At 38.5% G+C, this 23,730-nt stretch overlaps 1 protein-coding gene across 3 annotated transcripts; it reads left to right on the forward strand.

The window, feature by feature from the left end:
- The first annotated feature begins 2,027 nt into the window (after nucleotides 1-2,027).
- IFNGR1 (interferon gamma receptor 1) lies at nucleotides 2,028-22,052 on the forward strand. Of its 3 annotated transcripts, none has more exons than XM_050786284.1 (7): nucleotides 2,028-2,225; nucleotides 12,397-12,511; nucleotides 13,353-13,525; nucleotides 15,148-15,320; nucleotides 15,978-16,164; nucleotides 18,821-18,948; nucleotides 20,895-22,052. In XM_050786284.1, exons 1-7 carry the CDS (start codon nucleotides 2,141-2,143, stop codon nucleotides 21,498-21,500), a joined length of 1,467 nt encoding a protein of 488 aa, XP_050642241.1. In that variant the 5' UTR covers nucleotides 2,028-2,140; the 3' UTR covers nucleotides 21,501-22,052. The 3 variants fall into 3 exon arrangements, with proteins under 3 accessions (XP_050642241.1, XP_050642243.1, XP_050642242.1); XM_050786286.1 differs by lacking the exon at nucleotides 2,028-2,225 and adding an exon at nucleotides 5,045-6,140; XM_050786285.1 differs by lacking the exon at nucleotides 2,028-2,225 and adding an exon at nucleotides 5,059-6,342.
- Nucleotides 22,053-23,730: the final 1,678 nt, after the last annotated feature.

The raw sequence follows: 23,730 nt of genomic DNA on the forward strand, positions 1-23,730 counted from the left end.
TCCTTTAATCTCTTCCCATTGCTCTCCTTGGGAATGATGATCATGATTTCAGTACTTATGTAATTCCTTGTTTAACAGCTATCTCCCTCAGTAGGCAGTAAGCTCCATGAGGGCAGGGGCCATGTCTGTCTTGCTCAGGTCTTTATCTCAGTGTTTCACCATGTCGGTCACACACAGTATCACTTGATAATATTCACCCAATTAATAAATATATTTAGTCTCCAAATGACTAACTAGCACAGTCTTCACAAGGATAGGTAGGGTGGTAGGTGCTGTGATTGTGAAACTTGCCCAGATCCCTCTCAGGAACAGACGACTCGGTTCTGTCCCCTTCCTGATGCTAGGGGTGCTGCTAGTAGACACACTCAGCCATCAGCCTTCCTCTGGGGAATGCCTCCATGAAAGAAATGGACAGAGCCCAAATCATGTGCCATTTCAGGGACAGTTGGTATTCAATGACTAATCAGTGTTGGGCTTTAAGGCCCAGCCCGTCATACCAACTCAACACACCTTTACAAGGCCATCCCAACTCCAGAGAGCCCCTTGGGAGTCTTTATTGGGATGGCATCACAGATCAACTGCTTCCTAGGCTCTGCTTCCTCCACCTCCCCTTCACAGAGGTTTATTCCAAGACTACTCCCTAATCAATGTCTTATACCTTAATCTCGACCTCAGAGTTTACTGCCAGGGTAACCCAGTGTGTGACAAGTACTACAAAAATGTTTACAAGCTGGATACCATATTTTGTTCTACTCCATAAACGCCTAAACAGTAAAGATCAGTTATTTATCCTTGCATCCTTACAACGACTAGAAGTCGTCTTTCATATAGTGGACATCAGAAACACATCAAAGAAAATATTCTCCCTAAACTTAGTCTAGATTGAGCTAAATTCTTCTGATTCAAAATGTGGTCCTATCGAAAGGGGCACTGGCATCCCCGGTGTATTTTGTCCGAAATACAAAATCTCTTGAGAGATTTGGAACCTGAATTGGAACTACTGAATCCAAATCTGCATTTTATCAAGATCCACAGAAGGTTCACATGTACGTTGATGTTTGAGAAGTACTGAGCTAAGGGATTTATTAATACAAGTAAAATGATCAGGCTGATAATCCCTTAAGGATTTTCCGTCTTTAAAAATGTTCCTTAACACTAGTAATCATGCACTCTTTCACTCAACAAATATTGAGTGCCAAGTAAAGATGTCAGCTCTACGGAGCTTACATTTCAGGAGAAAACAAATATCAAGGTGTACATTATAGTGTACAGCAAGGTGAAAAGTGCCATGAAGAAACAGTAGAGGGGAAGTAAGGAGGAGAGGGTGTGTCGCAATTTAAAATTTTTACAAAAGGTCATGATACTCAGAATTGAAGCCCGTGAGATCATTAGACATATGCATGTTTGAGCACAAGCGCTGAATGATTTAGCAACGTGACTGCAGTGGAATGGGAGAGATGCAAAATAACAGACAAACCCAGAGAGGTAAGAGAGCAGACCTCTTCATGAGAGGCTGCCTAATAAACTGATTTGACACTGAATTGCTGAGAAGGTAATGCAAATAGTTTTTTTCTCCAAGAACAAAGTAGTTCTTGGCCAAGCCGATTTGATTTGGGCTGTAGGAACCTGCACAAACCACTTCACTAGCTAAGTCTTAGGTTCCCCAAATGAAAAAGCAGGGACTGGAAATGGCTTTTGAAGTCTCTTTCTTTTCTAAAAATGTCAGGCTCCAAGACACCCATGTGAAGTCTAAGAGTTAGTAAAACAAGGATTGTGGCTCGGCTGTGGCCTAATGCAAACTTTCGCAACCCCAGGATACTGAAAAAAACTGGAAGAATTGCAGAATGAGGTGCCAGGCTGAAAGACCTTAACCTTTGCACTCAAGTTCCTCCCACACCGAGAAACCCAGGTCCCGACCGCAGGGCGCCCTGCTCACGGCGGGGTGTGGCGCCTGAGTCCGCCTCCTGAGTCCGCCTCCTGCGGCTTCCCGGACTTGGCTCCGCCCACGCCCTGGTCCAGCCTCCTGCCGCAGCCGACACAGACCTCGGTGACGGAAGTGACGCAAGGCGGAGGCTGTAGGGCCGCGCCGGGCCCGGTCCGCAGTAGCTGTGGGTTGGAGCCGGCGTCCGTCGGTAGCAGCATGGCTCTCCTCTTTCTTCTGCCCCTTGTCATGCAGAGTGTGAGCAGGGCTGAGATGGGCACCGCGGATCTGGGGCCGTCCTCAGGTACCGTCGCTCGCGGCAGGGCTGCGGCCGGGTGGGGACGAGAGGGAGGGCGGGATCCGCCCCAGCCGAGAAGCCCCGCCCCGCTTCTCCGCGGTCGCCCTTTCTCGGGACCCCTGCGTCGGGCCCTGAGCGGGCGACGGGGAGGCGAGGTTGGGTCGCGACACTGGGGCCCAGTGGTTTGCACTCGTCAGTTCCCTGGTTGCCACCACAACAAATCACGCCGCTTGTTTTTCTGACTCTTGTAATCCACTTTTAAATATGATTGTGCGCTGCAGAAGGACGTTGCCGGTCAATGTGGACCAGCGTGATTTCATAAAATTATAATATCGTTTTCTTACTGTACTTTTTTTATGGTTAGATACGCAGATACTCACTAGTGTGCTACGGTTGCCTGCAGTGTTCGGTGCAGTGACAGGCTGTACAGGTTCATGCCCTAGAGCAGTAGGCTGTGTCATCTGGGGTTGTGTCAGTGCGCTACTGCCCGAAGAAATTGCCTAAGGGGACATTTCTCCATTTCTCAGAACAGATCTCCATCGTTAAGTGACGCATGACTGTGAATGTCCTGATCAGCATGTGACATCGTGGTCTCAGTTCGTGGCTTAAATACTTCTTACGGGGGAGACTCAGAGTGCTTAGAGTAGGAGAGTATGCATTCTGTCGCCAGCTGAGGAGTGAGTGGCAGCTGAGAAGTGGCCACTCTCAGTCTGGAAGTGGTGGATTGCCGGCACTCACTTGCAGATTTGGCAATAGGTCTCTTCGTCTGGGTTTGTTCTTCGGAGCATTTTATTTCCACCTGCTTATTGACATTTCCTAGGAAACAAATGTTGAGGATGGCTTTTCTGAGTGCAGAGTAATTGTGATTACGAGCTCCAGAGAAATCAGTAAACCTTTTCAATTCAGTTTTCTTTTTTATTATATTATGATTTATGATTCATACGGACTTTGAAAGGTCCACGTTTTGGTTCTGTGTTCACAACAGTCTTCTAGAGTAGGCGTTATTTATCTCTCTATGAATGAGAAATTGAGTTGCGGAGAGGCCTGCCCAACTGGCAGAGAAGTCATAGCCACTCAGTGGGGAGCTGCTCAGTTTGGCTCCAGAGTCCAAGTTCTTAACTGCTCTGCCGGGCTCAAGTCAGTCATCCACAAGGGCAGTTGCAGTACTTTGCCGGAAGAGCTTGCACTTAGGCACAGACTAAAGGAAAGCAAGCTGGGGTGCTTGTCTCTCTTAGGGAAGTCAGCAAAGACTTAACAAAGGTGACCCCAGTGTTGGAACCAGAGGTGCAGAGACTGAGGTGCAGAGGTGTGATGGCATGTTGAATTCGTGGAATATTAAGCGTTTTATTATAAACTGTGTGTGAGAGCTTACAAGGGGAGATAGGTTAGGTGGAGAAGTACGAACCAAATAATGAATTGCCATATTGTGTACCAGCAAGAAACCCAGCTTTATTAACTTAAGCAAAAAGAGGAATTTATTGTCTCAGAAAAACCAGAGTTAAACAGAAAATTAGAGATGCCAGGTGGGTCTCAAGAAGCTAGAACCAGGAACCCAAACTGCTAGGACTCTCCATTTCTTATTTCTGACTGTTGGCATTGACAGCTTTCCACACTTGGCAGGAATCATGGATTCTGACAGCTTCTGGGTTTTGACATCTTGCAGCCTCCGCCATCCTAACAAAATCCCAGGGAAAGGCTCTGATTTGCCCAGCTAGGTTCAGGTGCCAGCTTGCATGGGAAGGACATTCTCATAAAGGGTGGGGTTGGGTTACCAGAAGAAGCGGAATGGCGTGCCTGAAACAGGTGTTGAGCCAACAAAATAATACACCCACTATGCCTTGCTGAAGTCAGTCATTATTTACTAATGCTGACATCATTGGATTATCAATTACAAAGGGAAATGATTTAATGCAGAATCAGACATGCCATTTAGAAAGACCAGTCATCTTACAAAGTAGTTTGAGGGTAAACACAAGGCCCATTAGGAGGCTGCTGCTTAAGTTGGAGTCAATGAGAAGTAGTTTTAAGTGGAGAAGAGGACAGTTAGAAGAACATTTAGAAGGAAGAGTTAGTAGCCCTCTGACTGGATGGCAGCAGAGAAAGAGGATAATGCTAGCTCAGGCATAGCATAAAAGCAAGTGCCAGGCCCTTCCTTCTGAGTACGGAGCGCTCCTAAGCATGTAACCCTTAAGAGTGCACAATTGCACGTCCTTGTAGCCTGCCCTGGGAGGAGGATTTTCTGTCTGCCTCCCGTGGGAAGATCAACTTCAGCCTTCCATATTCTGCAGAAACTTTAGAATTTGTCTCTGTACCTCTGGTTCTAAAACTGGGGTCACCTTTGTGAAGCCTTTCCTGACTCTTCTAGCAGAGACAGGCACCCCGGCCCTGCTTTTCATTCGTTTTAGTGAGCCCTCCTTTTAAAGTGCATTTCTAACACATTTCTCTAGATTTTTCAGTGCATTTTTTCTAGATTTTGTTGTGTTCCCTGTTCTTTTAAAGTTAATTTAAAACACAAAATCTCCAAAGTAGGAAGAAACCCACAATGCTCTGGCTCTTGCTTAGCTTCCCAGCCTTATTCTTACTGTTGCTGGGCTTGACTCTATAAAAGTTCATCTTAGATGAGAGGGCCTGGTAAGAACAGGGAAGCAGACAAGAGAATATAGTGATATAGTCAGTCTCCAGGAAATCCAAGTGTTTAGGAATGTATTGTGTTACATTCATGGGCTTTTCATTAATACTTCTTAAGTGAAAATGAAATCGGTATGTGCCACTTAATCAGTAGTATTTCACTCTTCATACACTTTTACACATAAAAGTAGTATATATATTTTTAAGTGAATCAGGGTGTGCCACTGGCTTTCTTCATCCAGATGGGTGTCCCACTCTGAGTAATAGCTGAAGAGCTAGGCTGGACTTTACACCAACCTCAAGGCTCTTCACTGACCTTGCACAGTTTATCAGCTATGCTTCCTACTAATTATCTGACTTTAGGATAAAGCCTTGAGTACTGTTTAAATTTTTCACTATTTCTTTGGATTCTATAGTTATTTCCGAGATTCAAAATACACAGGATAATACATTTTAATTATATTTATTGAATAGGGTATTAAATTTTCTTCTTCACTTTATTCTGATTCATGATTCATACAGACTTTGAAAGGACCACATTTTGGTTCTATATAAAAGAAAACCTAGGCTGGGAGCAGTGCCTCATGCCTGTAATCCCAGCACATTGGCAGAAGGATCACTTGAGCCCCGAAATTCAAGACCAGCCTGGGCAACATGACAAAACCCCATCTATACAAAAAAATACAAAAATTAACCCTGTGTGGTGGCATGTGCCTGTAGTCCTAGCTACTGGGGAGGCTGAGGTAGGAGGATCACTTGAGCCCAGGAGGTGGAGGCTGCGGTGAGCCATGATTGCACCGCTGCACTCCAGCTTGGGCAACAGAGCAAGACTCTGTCTCATCTGTGTGTGTGTGTGTGTGTGTGTGTGTGTGTGAAAACCTAAAGAAAAGTACTAGTTTTAAACAGCTGTCCTACAAAGTTTGGCAGCATACCAATAGTGCAGTTGTTTTACAAACTAGATGAGTAATTAATGGTTCAATTTTGAGTGAACAAAGAATCAGAATGAGGTTTGAACCAGAATGAAGTGAATTCCTAACAGAAAGGAATTTACTTGTAATTTTCTTACTAAAGGGGTATCTTTATTTTAGATTATCCTAATGCATAGTAATCAGAATACTAGGTATCTGTTTAAGTCTCGGGCATTTTTAAGAAATTACTCATTTTAATACATTGTTCGACTTTTGCAGTGGCCATAATTGTGATAATGTAATAAAATCAGGAAACATTACTTGAAACAGATGCTTGTGAAGTCACCAGAAAATAGTCTTCTCCAATTCCAGTTTAAATATGGAGGTTATTTACCCCTTATTTTATTAAACGATCACAAAGATGTTGGAAGCATTTTTCTTAATTAAAACCAACAAAACTTTGCATATTGTCAAGTCGTTACGTAACTTCTCTAAGGCTTTGTTTTCTCGTTGGTAAAATATGTATGATACCATTGTCTCCCTCACAGGATGGATGTGATGAATATCTGAGGTAATGCATTAAAAAGGTGAGCACATTTTGTGTCTTGTAGTAAATACTTAATATTTTAGGGATTATTCAATAATGTACGTTATTATTTTAACAACTATATCTTTAAACATTAAATTCCCTTAGTCTTATGTGAGAAATTGCGTTGGCTTTTAAAAAGACAAACTTGACCAGATCAGTATGAGAAACTTAAAATAGGCTCAGCATCTAACTCATTCTTCCATCTCTTCCAGCAGACAAAAATAGTTTTTTTTTTTAGTAGACTGGAAAAGCCTGCATTGTTTTTTCATTTCTTAAACTATTTCTCAATTCAGAATGAGTTAGTCCAAAAGACAAGTAGTATTGAGAAATGACTTCTCTCAGGGACTAGATGGGTCTGGTCCAGTCATAACTAATGCTAGGCCAAACCCAACTAGATTAAATTGGATAAATAGGAGTAAGAATAAAGTCCTGGATTTCAAGTCAGAAAAGTGGCTGAGCAGATATTTATTGGATAAGCCCCAACTTGGTGGTGGTGTGAGGGAAAAATATAGGGGAGGTTAGTTACTTACAAGTTCACTGCAGGCCACTATGTGTTATGCCTGGCTCTTTAAAAAGAAAAATTTCAATTAGAAGATTTCAGTGAACACCTGAAACATCACATGCAAGAATTCCCAAAATGTCCTACTCAGCTTAAACCTGGGGGATGCGGCTCCTTGCTAAGGTGAAAGTTGGAAAGCATTCAGAAAAATAGTCATTTTATCAGCACCGGAAGCCATTCAGGAGGTAGATTGTAATCAAATATATTCTGACAAAAATACAAAGGCCTTGATTTGGTACTTTTCATTTATTCGGTGTGGATTTCTTATGCTGGTTCTGTTTGCCATGCAGATGAAACCTTTGTGACAGTCCCCATTCCTGTCCCTGTATCTTTAACATGGAGAAGGTGTTCGATCTTTTCTGAGGGTTGTTCTTTCAGAAAAGATCCAGATGCTTTAATTTGAAACATTTGTTTTTGAGTTGTAGTGTCAGATGACTTAAAATCCAGAACAACAGTTTACTTCATCCTCACTTCCTTATGCTTCTCAGTGTGCTCTTCCATGAAAGAGGTTGGTGAGCAGGTTGTCGGATGATTTCTGTAGAGTCCATAGCCCCGTTCCACCATAGGTGTACATAACTTTTATACAGTCTTTTGACACTAGTGTGTTAAGATGGGTGATGAACTCCTCGGGCTGTCGTGTTTTGAAGAGACACAGATGCTTTTGGTGGTTACAGGACGGAGCACAGGTAGCAGCCCTGGTTCCTGTCACCCATGTATGCGGAGGAAATGGCCAGTGTCCTCAGACTATACTGCAGGTATCTGGAGTTTGCCATCCACCCTACATTCACCAACATTTATTGCAGAGCTATCACGACTGCTGTGTTTTGGTCCTTTGTGACATTCTTATTGTCCCGTCGGTAGCACTGCTCTATATCACCTGCTGATCTTCACTGCTCCTTTATTTTGTCTCTCTTTTTTCATATCCTGTCTCTTCTGGCTTATCAGCTGTCTGAGGAAACAGTTGGCTTTAACCAGGGCCCTCCTTTTTTTCTGCATTGTAATTAAAGTGTTAGGAAAAACAAATTCTTCTCTCCTGTGTTTGGTTTTCTTAAATTCTTAGCTGTGAGTTGTACAGGAGTTCTGGGAATTAGATCTTAAAATACCTAAAGTTTACTCCGGATAGTATGCAGATGTAATACATTAAATAATTCTGAGCCCGTTTCCAAAAGCAACATGAGCTACACAAAACTATCTATCTTGGCATTTTCAAGAGATGAGAAAATCTGTAAGATGATCTTATTTCATGAAATCACTCTGGTAAGATCTTTTCTTAAGCCCCAGAGATAATAATACTCTTTTGCTATTTCTGCATATATTTTTATTTACATAGTATAAATATATTAGAAGTTTATTGTAAGCCTTAATTAATTTAATCTGAATATATAACAATTTAAACCTCACATTACAAAATTCTGAAGCTTAAGAAAACTGCTTATGTCTGTCATGTTATTTTGGCAAATAATATTTGACAAAAAGTAATATTTGGCAAAACAAAGGCAGATGTCTCATAACCACGTAGTTTCTCCTCTGGTAGCATTAAAAACCACAGGTTACATCTTTTGGGTGTACGTTTTTCTTTTAACCTAGTAGTAATTTCTTTTTCTATAAATCATTAAAATCTTTTCTTCCTACCACCTGTCTGTCTTGCTTTGAAAGCTATGATTTAAGTCCTTGTCCTAGTCTAACCATATCAGGCTTTTACTTAAATTATAGGAAACATACTTTGGTTCCCATTAAAAACTAATCTAATGCTGCACAAGCCTCCTCCTGTTTGTAGTTTTCCATTGTGTGATTCAATAGCCCCTTCCTAAGTACAAATGCACTTTTTGTGATATTCTGGTATGCAGATTGACACATACAGGAATTTCAGGTTGAGTAGATACCGTTATAAAGCCATTCCTATTGGGAATAATTAAAAAGAAGGCCTTAGGCGGGGCCCAGTGACTCACACCTGTAATATCAGCACTTTGGGAGTCCCAGGTGGGCAGTTCACCAGGTCAGGAGTTTGAGACCAGCCTGACCAACATGGTGAAACCCCATCTCTACTAAAAATACAAAAATTAGCCGGGTGTGGTGGTGCACACCTGTAATCTCAGCTACTCAGGAGGCTGAGGCAGGAGAATCACTTGAACCCAGAAGGTGGAGGTTGTAGTGAGCAGAGATTGCACTCCAACCTGGACAACAGAGTGAGACTCCATCTCAAAAAAAAAAAAAAAAAAAAGTGGAGGCATGGGGCTTAAAAGGAAGGGAAGGATTTCCAGTCTTGGAAACCAGAGGAATGGCGATCCTTGCTATGTAGTGGCAGAAAGCTGAGTGACACTGTAGCTTTCAGTGACACCAAAAGTAGAGAATGTCTGAGGAGTTGTGTGATCTAGCTCAGGAGGTTTCTAAGCAAAGTGCTGAAAGTGCCACCTGGTTTTTTTCTTGGGTCTTATGGTAACAGGTGAGCCTGCTCAATCATGGGAAGAACTGTTAAAAAGAAACCAGGACCACCTGGTCTGAAAATTCTCAGCCTCTCAAGAGGCAAAAAATGCCAAAATGAAGAAATGGCCTCTGAAGGAAGGCTCATATTTAGTATGAGTTTCCTTAGCATCAAGTACCTCTCTTTTCTGGTTGAAAAAGTGTGTTTATATGTGTGATTATTATTTGATATTAATGTTGATTGAACCCAGGTGAAGAGGAGTGACTTATTACTACCTAAAATATGGATTATGAAGTATTTGAGTTGTTTCAGGAGGTTGAGATGCAAGCATGTGATAGAAAAAAGATGCTCTTAAGGAAGCCTCAGTATACCCTGCTATGAATAGCCATGGGAACTCTACAAAAAACAAAGAGCCAAGGCTACTCTGGCGAGAGCAGTGCTGTTGGAATCACCTACAAGGAAGTTGCTTAGAGAACCAGAGATGGCAGGTACCAACAGCCTTCAGCAGCGCTTCTGGAAGCAGAAGGAGAAAAACTAGGTGTCTGGTCACTGGCCACAAAAAGGTCAAGTTAGTAGTATGAAGTATTTGAATCTTCAGACCCTCCCAGCTTTATCATCTCAACCTTTTGGCCCAAATTATTACACCATTTTGGTAAATAATATAGAAGTTAGATATTTTGGCAATAACCAAATCTATTCATTTGTTTGAGGGGAGCCATGAAATATACTGGTTTACTGTAAAGCATTCCTTTTTTAAGTTAGTTTTTCCTCATAATTTTTTTTTTTTTAAAGAAGAACACTTAAATTGTAAACATAAAGCAGGGTTTCTCAACCTTGGCACTACTGGCATTTTGGGCTATATTATTTTTTGTTGTGGAGGCTGTTCAGTGCATTTTAGGATATTTAGCAGCACCCTTGGTCTCTGCCCTCTAGATGCCAGCAGTACCTACCCCCCGCATTTCTTCTCCAGGTTGTGAGAGCCAAAAATGTCTACCGACATTGATTGCCTGTCTCCTGGGCAACAAAATCACTTCCCACAGAGAACCACTGCAATAAAGGAAAAAATAATCAGAAAAAGAAAATAATAATGGTGATAGCATTTAATGGTTCATTAGTGCCAATTATTTACCTAAATAACTCTTGATCCATGTTCTGCTTTGAAAATATAATATGTATGTTAAATAACTGTAAATTAAGGCAATATACCAGTTTGGTCTTGAATATTAGAATTTTTGTTTCGGGGAAAATATAGATTTTCCCTTCATCAGTAAGCAAATATCTTAGGGATATGAAAGTAACACCTTACTTGAAAGATCAGGAAATCTGAAGTATTTAGCAGTGTGGCCAAGAAAGAACCCAAGTTTATTAATGTTTGACCCAGGGAGTATTTTTCTTATTTAAGCAGTCTGCTTGATATAAATAATCATCATTATCATCCAAGGCACTTTGAAAAAATAGAAACTTCTGTCCCTCTCTCAATTTTTGAGGATGATTTTAAGTTATGTTTGGAAGCCACTGTTCCTGTCCACATTGCCATTCATTTAAGTAAATCATGTTTAAAAGAATGTTCCAGCTAGGTGAGATTGAATAACCATAAATTTGGGGTCACATTGCTAACTGTATACATTCATGTTTATAAAGAAGTGAAGGGAGAAAGGAGAAGTGTATGTGTTCAGTTTTCCAAGGGGTGTTGGATAACAACCTTTTACACTGAACAGTGGGGAAAAATGACTACCTTTTTTTTTGTTTTTTTGGTCTTTTTTAAGAGAACTGAGTGCAGTGGCACAGTCACAGCTCACTGCAACCTTGACCTCCTGGGCTCAAGCGATCTTCCTCAGCCTCCCAAGTAGCTGAAACTACAGGCACAGGCCTCTTTACCTGGCTTATTTTTTAATTGTTTGTGGAGATGGGGTCTCCAACTCCTGAGCTCAACAGATCCTCCCACCTCAGACTCCCAAACTGCTGGGATTATAGACGTGGGCCACCGCACCTGGCCTGTGACTATTTTTAATGACTAGATTTTGGTAGTGTCTGATTAGATGTTAAAATGACTTCTGTCTGTCCTCTTGCATGACTCTTTCAAGTCTTATCAACAGATGTTTTCTGAAAGGTTTAAAAGAGTGAAGGCAAGAAGAAATGTTGGGTATGTTTTGTAAAAAGCCCTGCACACCCCAGAGAGCAGAATGTTTATGAAATGAATGTGTGGCTCCATTATTCAATCTTTAGGTATCTATTCCTGTACTACAGAAAAAGTGTTGAAGGCATAATAGTATTATGTGTAGAGTTGAGAGGTTGGTGGTATTTTAGAGGCCATCCTTAGTGTAGCCAGTTCCTCTGTAGACATTTGTATTAGTTTGTTTTCATGCTGCTGATAAAGACATACCCAAGGCTGGGAAGAAAAAGATGTTTAATTGGACTTACAATTCCACATGGCTGGGGGGCCTCAGAATCATGGCAAGGGCGAAAGGCACTTCTTACATGGTGGCAGCAAGAGAAAAATAAGGAAGAAGCAAAAGCAGAAACCCCTGATAAACCCATCAGATCTCTTGAGACTTATTCACTATCAAGAGACTAGCATGGGAAAGACCAGCCCCTGTGATTCAATTACCTCCCCCTGGGTCCCTCCCACAACATATGGGAATTCCGAGAGATACAGTTCAAGTTCAGATTTGGATGGGGACACAGCCAAACCATATCAATGTTGAATACAATCTGCAGTATCAAATATTGAAAAGTCTAGTGATGAAATGAGGATGATTATTACAGTAGTCAGTGCATTTGATTATAAAACTTCTATCATATTATGAGAATTTATTGCTTCATGATGTATTTGTGTTTCCTTTATATTGCAATGTTTCCATAATTTAAAATGAATCAGAATTCTTTATAGATTTTTCAATAAAATTAACTTCTAGATATCTACTCTTAATTTAAATAATTTTGGTATCCTGGTGAATTCTGCTTTTCTTCAAATATACGTATCTGACTAATGTGGCATCTTACAATAAGGTTTTCCAATATTAATGTTAGTTTCTTACAACTGTCCATTTTACTTTTTTATTCTCTTACAGTGCCTATACCAACTAATGTTACAATTGAGTCCTATAACATGAACACCATCGTATATTGGGAGTACCAGAACATGCCACAGGACCCTGTTTTTACCGTAGAGGTAAAGAACTATGGGTGAGTGTCACTCTTTGATTTATCCATTTTTGTTTAGGTCCTTGCAAATTCCGCAACTGTGTTCTGCTTTCATCATCCTTCCCACGTGGCAAAACATCCTGAACTGCTTGTAGATGTCCAAAAGTGCTAAAGATGTAAATTCTTTGCCAGATATTCTTGCCTCTTATTTCCTCTTCCTTATCAGTATTGAAGTAGAGAAGTATCACTAAACTGAGATTAGCATGACAAATAAAGCTAATAGTTACAGTGAAACCCCGTCTCTACTGAAAAATACAAAAAATTAGCCGGGCATGGTGGCGGGCGCCTGTAGTCCCAGCTACTTGAGAGGCTGAGGCAGGAGAATGGCGTAAACCCGGGAGGCGGAGCTTGCAGGGAGCCGAGATCACACCACTGCACTCCAGCCTGGGCGACAGAGCGAGACTCCGTCTTGTAGTTAGTATGTTGTCTTCCTATAGTGTATGTAGTTTTTAGTAGAACAATATAAATTTCAAAACACTTTTTTGACAACTGTTAGTTTTTGTAATGTGCTTAGTCCTATAATTAACATGTATATTAATGGAATTTAGAGTTGTTTAAAAAAGCAGATTTTTAAAAAATTGAATGTGGAATGTCGCTTGCATATGTCTTACATTTTGAATTGAGCCTCTTTACTGTAACGGAGTTTGTAGTTCTTCTAACTAAAGAGTAAGGGCTTCCTACTTTCTTTAGCGTCTCCATCCTATTCTTACTCTGCTCTTTCTACTGCTTTGTGCTGTGAATAAAAAGCAAAGCACAGACAGAAATGGTTTGAGTTTATTTAATAACAGTAAAAGTTATCTTCACATTTCTTAATTCTTTTTAGTGTTAAGAATGCAGAATGGATTGATGCCTGCATCAGTATTTCTCATCATTATTGTAATATTTCTGATCACGTTGGTGATCCATCAAATTCTCTTTGGGTCAGAGTTAAAGCCAGGGTTGGACAAAAAGAATCTGCCTATGCAAAGTCAAAAGAATTTGCTGTGTGCCGAGATGGTGAGTAGAATGTGTACACATGTAAATTTTACATTGGAAAATATACATGTCTTCTATATATTTGCTTTTATTAGCAGTTGCTGAAAATTATCACAGTGCTTAAGAAGCACTTGGAGGTATTTAGAGAGTACAGGTTGAGCATCCCAAGTCTGGAAACCAGAATGCTCCAAAATCTGAAATTTTTTGAGCACCAGCATGGCACTCAAAGGAAATACTCATTGGAGCATTTTGGATGTTCAGATTTGGAATGTTCACCTGGTAAGTATAATGCAAATATTCCAGAATCCAGAAAACAAAAACTCAGAAACCAAAAACATTACTGGTCTCAAGCATTTCGGATAAGGGATACTCTACCTGTATCCTCCTCCCCTTCTTTCAAGCCCCACAAAATAGGGCTAACAGGTGGCCATCACTTTGCTGCTTCTATGCTATGACATTTCCACTTCATACAATTATGGGTCTGTGCTGCCCAGCGGTCCCCTGCACCACCCTTGCCCTTCCCATCTTTTGTCATTCATTTGTAAGTTATATTCACTAAGGACTTTGGCAGCTAACTCTATTCTTAATGCCCGGGGAGCTTGAATACCACCTTAATACATTTAAAATTTGCAGAGTTCCTTATTCTCTTCAGCCACGGTGATTTTCAGGTCTTCACTCTTCCAGCATCCCACTCCCATAGTGTACCTGATGTTTGCTGTCACCTCAAACTCCTGAATCTTTAGTGCCAGTTCCTGTTTTCGAACTATGACATCCTGCCTTAGCTCTCAGACCCTCACTCCTGGGTGAAAGACACCTTTAGTCACTTGACTCCTCCCTGGTCTTCTAGCCCCTGGGTCCCTTTCCTTCTAGCCTCACTTCCTTGCTCTGCTCCTGCCTTTCAGATTGTGCCTCTTTGGTCTCTTCTACAGGCTGTTCCTCTCCTTGCCCTTTAAATACTTTTCTTCCCCAGAGTCCACACTTTTGTCATCTGATTACCACACCATCTGCATGTTAGATTTTTTTCCATATAGATTTATCAAGGGCCTACTATGTGCCGGAAAGTATACCGGGCCCTGAGGATACAGTAATGCGTTAAAAACAGACCTGCCTGGCACACAGTGGTACACAGTAATATGTGAAGACTAGATAAATGGTTCACCAACAAAGTCTCAAACATCAAAGACCTAATAAACATTTATGGAGTAAGTTGTCATCTTTCACAGTAAAAAGTTTTGGTGAGGGAAGGTAACTAATGCCATTTCTGAAGCGTTTCTTAGAAACCAGGCTTCTTAATCCACAGAAGCAAAGATAAAGGAAAAATTACTTAATAGAGTTTATATTATGTGAAGTCTTTTTTAAACCAAAGTTTATAACTATTTTTGTTTATAACTAGAAATGAAATTAAACTGCTAAAGAGGCATTTAGATTAGGTAAGAGTACTTATTTCCTAAGATTTATGAAACATTTGTTTATAAAGGACACTGAGACTATCTTCTAGATATTTGTGGAGTGGTTTAAATGTGGTCCTGCTTTAGAACAACCAGAACAAAAAAAGAATAGGCTGATTGACAGATTCTGGTAATTTTATGAAAGTACCATGAAGTTCCAAGTACTTATTATACTTTCTCCTCCTCCTTCCCCAGGAAAAATTGGACCACCTAAACTGGATATCAGAAAGGAGGAGAAGCAAATCATCATTGACGTATTTCACCCTTCAGTTTTTGTAAATGGAGAAGAGCAGGAAGTCGATTATGATCCAGAAACTACCTGTTACATTAAGGTGTACAATGTGTATGTGAGAATGAACGGAAGTGAGGTATGTGTTTCTATTTCACATTTTTCATAATGGAAATTCTTGTGTAGCTAGCAAAAGTTGTTTCTTTCTGTAATGTAATGAAAATACAATGCTTATAAATATTCAAGCAAGACTCACAGATCATAGATTTTGATAAGAAAAAAATATGTGAATGCTATTAAAGCAAAAATGATACGGAGTTAGTCACTAACACTGACTACATGAATACATTTACGTTTTTATTTGCTTCACTTAGCAGAACAGCTCTAATCTAGGATTTTTCCCAGTACACCTCCATTGTTCCACTGGTAAAATGAGGATTTTCTTCCTCATTGGCAGTGATGTAAAGTAATATTAATACTTCTGTTTCTCACCAGCTAAGTTTCTGGACAAATGAGTAGGACAAATGAACATTTGTTAGTTTAACAACTAACAATAAACATTCCTGCAATTTGAGTTTTTAAATTAACCGTCTTTATAAGGAATATAACAGATGCATAGTATCGTGCTATGTTGAAGTAACAAATTGACTTATTGATATCAAAGCTATTTTTAGACAGGTTCAAATCAGTCACATATGTTTTCTTCAGTTGTTTGACCAGGACTAGTATGGTGATTTTTTTTTTAATGCAGATTAAAAGAAGCTGTGCATTTTCACTGTTTTCTTTTTCCATCTAGATCCAGTATAAAATACTGACGCAGAAGGAAGATGATTGTGACGAGATTCAGTGCCAGTTAGTGATTCCAGTGTCCTCACTGAATTCTCAGTACTGTGTTTCAGCAGAAGGAGTCTTACATGTATGGGGTGTTACAACTGAAAAGTCAAAAGAAGTTTGTATTACCATTTTCAATAGCAGCATAAAAGGTAAATTCTTGCCATTTTTTTTCTAAATATAGAGGGAGCAGTAACTAAAACAGGATCATGTGAGGAAAGCAAACTCATTTGCAGTTTCAAAAGATCTGTTTTAACAATATTCAGTTCCATTAGTTCCATTCCTTAGAAAAGTTCAAAATTAAAAATAAAGCAGTTTCTCACACATTAAAAGATACAGAACAACCAATTTGGAAAGCCATGTGATGGCCCCTTGACCCAGGAAAGAAAAAAAATATAGTAAGTTACATAAAACTGCACAAATGTTTGCATTTCAGGATTATGAATTATAAGTCAGTTTGTTACTTCACCATAGCAAGATGTTATGAATCCACTAAAATGTTCTCTATGGGGATTGTAATTTAAAGACTGAAGAGCAGGAACGCTCATTGATTACAACTGTATGATGTGGACTGGACAAAGACTTGTGGTTAATATCCAGAAAACTTTATAGATGGGTTTAAATAATAAATAATGGATCATTTTTATGGCATTTTACAATAATTAATTTTATTTCATCTTTTAATATGGGGGGTTGGGAGGTAGAGATATATATGTTAGAACTTGAACTTTAGAACTGTTACTCTCAGGTGTCAGGTATCTTAAAGAAGTTTGGACTTTTCTTTGTAGTTATGAAATGTAAGTGTTCATTATAGATAATTTATAAAATATGAAAAGCCAGAAGAAAATAAAATGATCTGTAGTTTTACCATGCAAAAGTACCCCATTACTCACAGTTTGATATTTTCTTTAGTTTTTCTACATAGACATGATCATATTGTATAGTATATATGATTTTGTTTATTGCTTTAAGCATATATTATAAATATTTTTCCATTTTATTTCAGATACTTCATTAATGTCTGTAGAATATTTCACTATATAAATTATGTATTTAATGTTTTATTGTTTTTGGACTTTTAAGAGTATAGGAGTTTTCACTATGACAACTCATGCTTTGATGATTATCTTTGTGTGTATGGGTGTGTATATATATATGTGTGTATATATATAGATATATATACATTTTTTCTTAGGATTTTTTTAGAATATATTTCATAGGTTTAAAAATTTACTAAAATTTTATGATAAAAGTATATTTTCGAAGAATGGAAATATAGGCTGAAGAGTCAGAACAAACACCTAAAATTCAATAATAATAACTTCCAGCCATTATATGAAGGTTTCAAATAGGTGACTTAAAGCAGTGCAGTACATTTTATGCTAATTTTCATTATGCTATTTGAAAAATAAAACCCTTCTTAATGCTCAAAATTTGAAATACTGCAAATGCCCCAGATTTGTTTTTAGCCTGAATTATAAACTGCACTGATAATATGGCCACACGGTAGCATCGCTGTGGCTCCTGAGCAGCAGCCCCTGCCTGCTTGCCTCAATGCCTTGCAGCCAGCACTTGCTCAGCCCATGGGACTTCTAACAACACTAACGGGAGTGGTTTTGTAGTTATTTTTTACTTTTGTAATGATTTAACTTTTTTCACATCCTGTGATAAGCGTAATAGAAGCATTCATTAACTAGTAACTTCCATAGTTAGAAAATTCTAGGTAACAAAATGCCCTAAAGGAAGCCAGACATTGCCACAGTATGTTACAGTGCTGTTAATTGGAAGAGAGAACTATGAAAAAAAAAATACTGAAGACTGTGCTGCAGAAATAAAAAGCAGCATTAGAGCAAAACACACAATGGTGATTCTAGATGTCTGTGCTTGGACACAGATCTTTCCTATTTTATATTATTTATGTCTGGTTTGTAATTAAGGGGACTTTATTCCTGTGCAACATTCCTGTGTGCATGTACATCTGTGAAGCTTTATAAGTATTTGCAGTCATGAAATAAATAAATGTAACAGAAAATTCTGAGGAGTGGGGGCTAAATCATTTTAAGAGCTATAAACACTGCCAGAATTTCTTTCTTTCTTTTTTTTTTTTTTTTGTTTTGTTTTTGTTTTTGTTTTTCTTGAAATGGAGTCTCGCTCTGTCACCAGGCTGGAGTCCAGTGGCACAATCTCAGCTCACTGTTACCTCCACCTCCTGGGTTCAAGTGATTCTCCTGCCTCAGCCTCCCGCATAGCTGGGAGTACAGGCGCACGCCACCACACCCAGCTAATTTTTGTATTTTTAGTAGAGATGGGGTTTCACCATGTTGGCCAGGATGGTCTCAATCTCTTGATCTCATGATCTCATGATCCGCCTGCCTCAGCCTCCCAAAGTGCTGGGATTACAGGCATGAGCCACCGTGCCCAGCTGCCAGAATTTATTTCTAAGGAGAGATATTTTTTAAATTCTTCTTTTGCATTTTTAACTGAAAGAAGTGCATAACCCTGGAAATATACTGTATGTAGGGCTGTAAGGAAATTATTGTGGAAAAGCTATTTTAACTATATTATGTCATAGCAGAATAGTCCCAGAAAGTTCTAGAATTGCAGAGCTGGGAGGAATCATATTGCTATCCAAGACAGATACCTAATTTTTTACTCAGAGTTCCTAACTTCTGCTTCCTTCAGTGTTCTTTAAAACTCTGGCCATATTCACTAATGTGTAAATCTATTCAAGAATGGCACTAAGACTTTTTGATAGACAATAGCAGTATTCCATCTTAATTGTAATTTGCAATTTCTGCCTTTTTTAAGGTTCTCTTTGGATTCCAGTTGTTGCTGCTTTACTACTCTTTCTAGTACTTAGCCTGGTATTGATCTGTTTTTATATTAAGAAGATTAATCCATTGAAGGAAAAAAGCATAATATTACCCAAGTCCTTGGTAATGTATTTAATTTTTTTTGTACACACTAAAAGGTTAACTTGAACCATTTTTGATAGTTTCTTAAATTATGTTTTTAAAGTGGAATGATATTCAACAGCATGTCACCTGCCATCAGTCAGTCTACCACACATCCAAAATGACATACTGTGTCTTTTGCTATGCAGCACGTTTTGTTTTGTTTTGTTTTGTTTTAATTCTCAGGGCAAAAACACAGACAATTCTGTTAAAGATCTTAAAGTCTAGTGGAAAGAAAAGATAAGTATACATTGGATATATACAGTGTGATAGGTTCAAAGGTTTATACCTGAGCCTGTGAGGACTTTGTCCAGCTTTGGGATGGGGTTAGTCATGGCTTTTCCAGAGGCAATGCCTGAGCAGTCTTGAGAGACACACAGGAGTGTAGGCACTAGGGGACAGAATGTGCCGAGGTGCAGAGCCAAGAAAGCATGACTTTGAAAGATCTGCTAATATGGAAACACTTCATTATTGTTGGAGTATAAAAGGAAAGTTGGCCAAAAATGAGACTAACATAGGAGTTTGACGATTTCAATGTCCAGCATTTCAAAGCCTTTGATGAAAAGAACATTTAAAGGTAACAGAATAGTATCTATTTGAATCAAATATGACAGGAATAATATCTGTGATGCTCAAAGGGCACATTAAAATTTGCTATTAAAAAAACTACCTTTAAGTACAGTAGATAAGAACTCTCAATTAGTAGTCAACTCACAAATGAATTGTAATACTTTATTTTTTACTAGTAATTAAGCACAAAGCAACCTTGCAGTATGCCATTTTACACTAGAGAAGGAAAAAGAAACCGGGATATCCAGTAGTAGTAGGATAATGGGTAAATGCTGGTTAAAAGTAATCTAGCCCTGGTAAGAAGAAAAGCACACAGTGGGTATTCGGTGTAATAGTGCCATAAACATGCCATTTCTTCAATATAGTCACTCCACTCTTAAAAAATGTATTATAAGGAAATAATTTCATAAATAAAAAGATGTGCGGGATATTTAACATGTTGTATAGCTAGTAAAAATTGGAAACATTTCCACATCTATTAGATAAATTATTTATCAGTATAAAGAAATAATATGAGCCACTAAAAATTACAATGATGAAGGCAAGTAATGAGAATATTAAGTAGATGTGCTCACTTTGCAGACATAATATGCATACATGTGGAAGATAATTGTATCTGGATTCTCTAGAGGGACAGAATTAATGGAATATATATATAAGTATCAAGATATATATATAAAGGGGAGTTTATTTAGTATTAACTCACACGATCAAAGGTCCCACAATAGGCCGTCTGCAGGCTGAGAAGCAAGGAGAGCCAGTCCAAGCTCCAAATCTGAAGAACTCAGAGTCCAATGTTCAAGGGCAGGAAGCATCCAACACGGGAGAAAAATGTGGGCTGGGAGGCTAAACCAATCTCTCTTTTCACATTTTTCTGCCTGCTTATATTCTAACCATGCTGGCAACTGATTAGATTGCGCCCACTCGGATTAACAGAGGGTCTGCTTTTCCCAGCCCACTGACTCAAATGTTAATCTCCTTTGGCAACACCCTCACAGACACACCCAGGATCAATACTTTGTATCCTTCAGTCCAATCAAGTTGACACTCACTATTAACCATCACAGTAACGTTTCAAAAAGCAACGTATATTAGTAAGATATCCTTGTGCACATGTACCCTAGAACTTACAGTATAATAATAATAAAAAAAGATATCTGATGGCTTTTTAAAAATGCTAAAACTTTGTTTTTAATCTTACTATGGTACCTTTCATTAAAAAGAAAAGGCAGCCATCTGATTCACCCGTTATCCTAAATGTGCCATTTGGTGGTCTATTACTTTAGACATTTGTTTTTTTGAGGGTAGGCACTTAAGCTTAACAATATTTTATCTTTAATCAATTTTTCTCCCCATAGATCTCTGTGGTAAGAAGTGCTACTTTAGAGACAAAACCTGAATCAAAATATGTATCACTCATCACATCATACCAGCCATGTTCCTTAGAAAAGGAGGTGGTCTGTGAAGAACCGTTGTCTCCAGCAACAGTTCCAGGCATGCATACCGAAGACAATCCAGGAAAAGTAGAGCATACAGAAGAACTTTCTAGTATAACAGAAGTGGTGACTACTGAAGAAAACATTCCTGACGTGGCCCCGGGCAGCCATCTGACTCCAATAGAGAGAGAGAGTTCTTCACCTTTAAGTAGTAACCAGTCTGAACCCTGCAGCGTCGCTTTAAACTCCTATCACTCCAGAAATTGTTCTGATAGTGATCACTCCAGAAATGGTTTTGATACTGATTCCAGCTGTCTGGAATCACATAACTCATCTGATTCAGAATTTCCCCCAAATAATAAAGGTGAAATAAAAACAGAAGGACAAGAGCTCATAACAGTAATAAAAGCCCCCACCTCCTTTGGTTATGATAAACCGCATGTGCTGGTGGATCTACTTGTGGATGATGGCCGTAAAGAGTCCTTGATTGGTTACAGACCAACAGAAGGTTCCAAAGAATTTTCATGAGATCAGCTAAGATGCACCAACTCTGAAGTCTCATTTTCCTGGACAGTTTTCTGCTTTAATTTCATGAAAAGATTATGATCTCAGAAATTGTATCTTAGCTGGTATCAACCAAAGGGAGTGACTTAGTTTAGATAAAAGTGTAAAGAGGATGTGTGGCATTTTCAATTTTGGCCTGAAAACTACAAAGACTGTTTTTTTTTTTAAACAAAAAAAAGTAATTTATGACCCTTTACATCCAGATAGGTTAGCAGTAACAAGGAACAGTATCCAGTACTCCTTATTCCTAGGTGAGCAGGTGATGCCCCAGGGACCTTTGTAGCCACTTCACTTTTTTTCTTTTCTCTGCCTTGATATAGCATATGTTTTTGTAAGTTTTATGCATACAGTAATTTTAAGTGGTTAATTTCAGAAGAAATTCTGCAAGCTTTTCAAAATTGGACTTAAAATCTAATTCAAACTAATAGAATTAATGGAATATGTAAATAGAAACATGTATATATTTTTTATGAAACATTACAGTTAGAGATTTTTAAATAAAGAGTTTTAAAACTCGTTTTTATATTCATTTATTTAAGCACTTCGGCAGTCTTTCATAGTTAAGCAGAATATTTTTATATCCACTGCTTATTTCCATGCATTAATGCTATAGAATTATTTGCTAATCGTTCATATTTAATATTTAAAACAACCCTAAAATTAATATTTTTAGATGGTCCTTATAGGTCTATATTTCAGTGTTTAACACCCAGTGTGCATTACACTGTTCTAAGTGGTTTGAGAAGAAAAGACTTCGCTGTAGAGCACGTGAATTGAAGAGTCTAGCATAAAGGTGGTGGGCAGAGCCATGGAAATGGATGAAGGAACCTTGAGAATTACATGGTGTGGAAAGAATCCCCAGTGAGAGGCAAGCCAAGAGTTAATATATATGTTACACAAGGATTTATTGGAATTACTAAGAGGATAGAAATATTCAGAAATTAATATGAGTCTGTGAATTAATCCACCAAAAAAATGGAAATACCATTTACATGAGTAGCAAATCATATTTCTTTGGTTTCTGGAAAGATATTTCTCTTCACTTAAAAATGCAAATTACAAATGAGATACTATTAGTGAAAAAAGTAGTGGTGTGGTTTGCAGTGAAACTGATACAGTCACTTATTTTGGGGTAATGTCTTGTAAATTGCTTTTCAAACTGATATCCCCGTACATATCACATTCCACGAAAGTAAATATCCTTCAACGGACTTTGATCTCTTTTCTGGGAAAATTACCAAAAAAAAAAAAAGACTTTATATAAACAATGCATACATTAGAATGGGAAAAGCAAAAATATGAAAATAATTGAAATAGCCAAGGAAGAGGTAATATTTACTGCCCTCCAAAATAATTATACCAATGTGTACTCCCATCAAATGTGAATGAAGTACCTGTTTTTACACCCTAGCTAATTGACTGAAATAAGTCTTTAATCTCGGTAAAACACTTTATGCATTAAATGCATTTGCATTTCTTTAGTAAATTTGAGCATGTTTTTATATCTTATTTATATTTTCATGCCAACTCATCTTGTTCTTTGTCCGTTTTTTTATGGGCTGTTTATATCTTTCTTCCTACCCTTTATCTGCCCTGAGTTACAGATTTATTTTATAATTTCTTGCATTTTGACTTACCACACAGATGTTTAAGATGTTTATAAAGTCAAATTTATTTCCTTGTGTTTTTAAAAAGCCCTTCCCCTTTGATGCAAGTTTTCACTCATGTTTTCTTCTGGTCTTTGGTGGTGATTGTTTTACATTTAATTCTTTTATCCATCTAGATTTTTTTTTTTTCATATGAGGACAGAGATAGAGATCCAGCTTTATTATTTTGTTTTCATTTCCTATGGCTGCCGTAATATATTACCACAAACTTGGGTGGCTTAAAACAACAGAAATTTGTTATCTCACAGTTCGGAGACTAGAGGTCTGAAATCAAGGTTTCAATAGGGCCAGATTCTATCTGAAAGCTCTAGGGGAGGAGGGGCCCTTCCTAGTTTCTAGTGATTGTCAATCCTTGATACTCCCTGACTTATAGCTGCATTATTCCAATTTCTGCCTCTTGTCACTTGGCATTCTTCCCTGTATGTCTCTGTGTCCAGATCTTTATAAGGACACCAGTCAATTGGATTGATTAGTCCCACTCTAATCCAGTATGACCTCCTCTTAACTTGATTACATCTGTAAAGACA

The sequence above is a fragment of the Macaca thibetana genome, chromosome 4, assembly GCF_024542745.1.
Source record: "Macaca thibetana thibetana isolate TM-01 chromosome 4, ASM2454274v1, whole genome shotgun sequence".
Taxonomy (NCBI): Eukaryota; Metazoa; Chordata; class Mammalia; order Primates; family Cercopithecidae; genus Macaca; species Macaca thibetana.

What these genes read in the sequence shown, in the direction of transcription:
- IFNGR1 (XM_050786284.1), top strand. Translation starts at nt 2,141, where the DNA reads ATGGCTCTCCTCTTTCTTCTGCCCCTTGTCATGCAGAGTGTGAGCAGG. An exon ending in ATTTGCTGTGTGCCGAGATG is followed by an intron (nt 13,526 to 15,147) that starts GTGAGTAGAATG and finishes CTCCTTCCCCAG; the next exon opens with GAAAAATTGGACCACCTAAA. An exon ending in TTTCAATAGCAGCATAAAAG is followed by an intron (nt 16,165 to 18,820) that starts GTAAATTCTTGC and finishes GCCTTTTTTAAG; the next exon opens with GTTCTCTTTGGATTCCAGTT.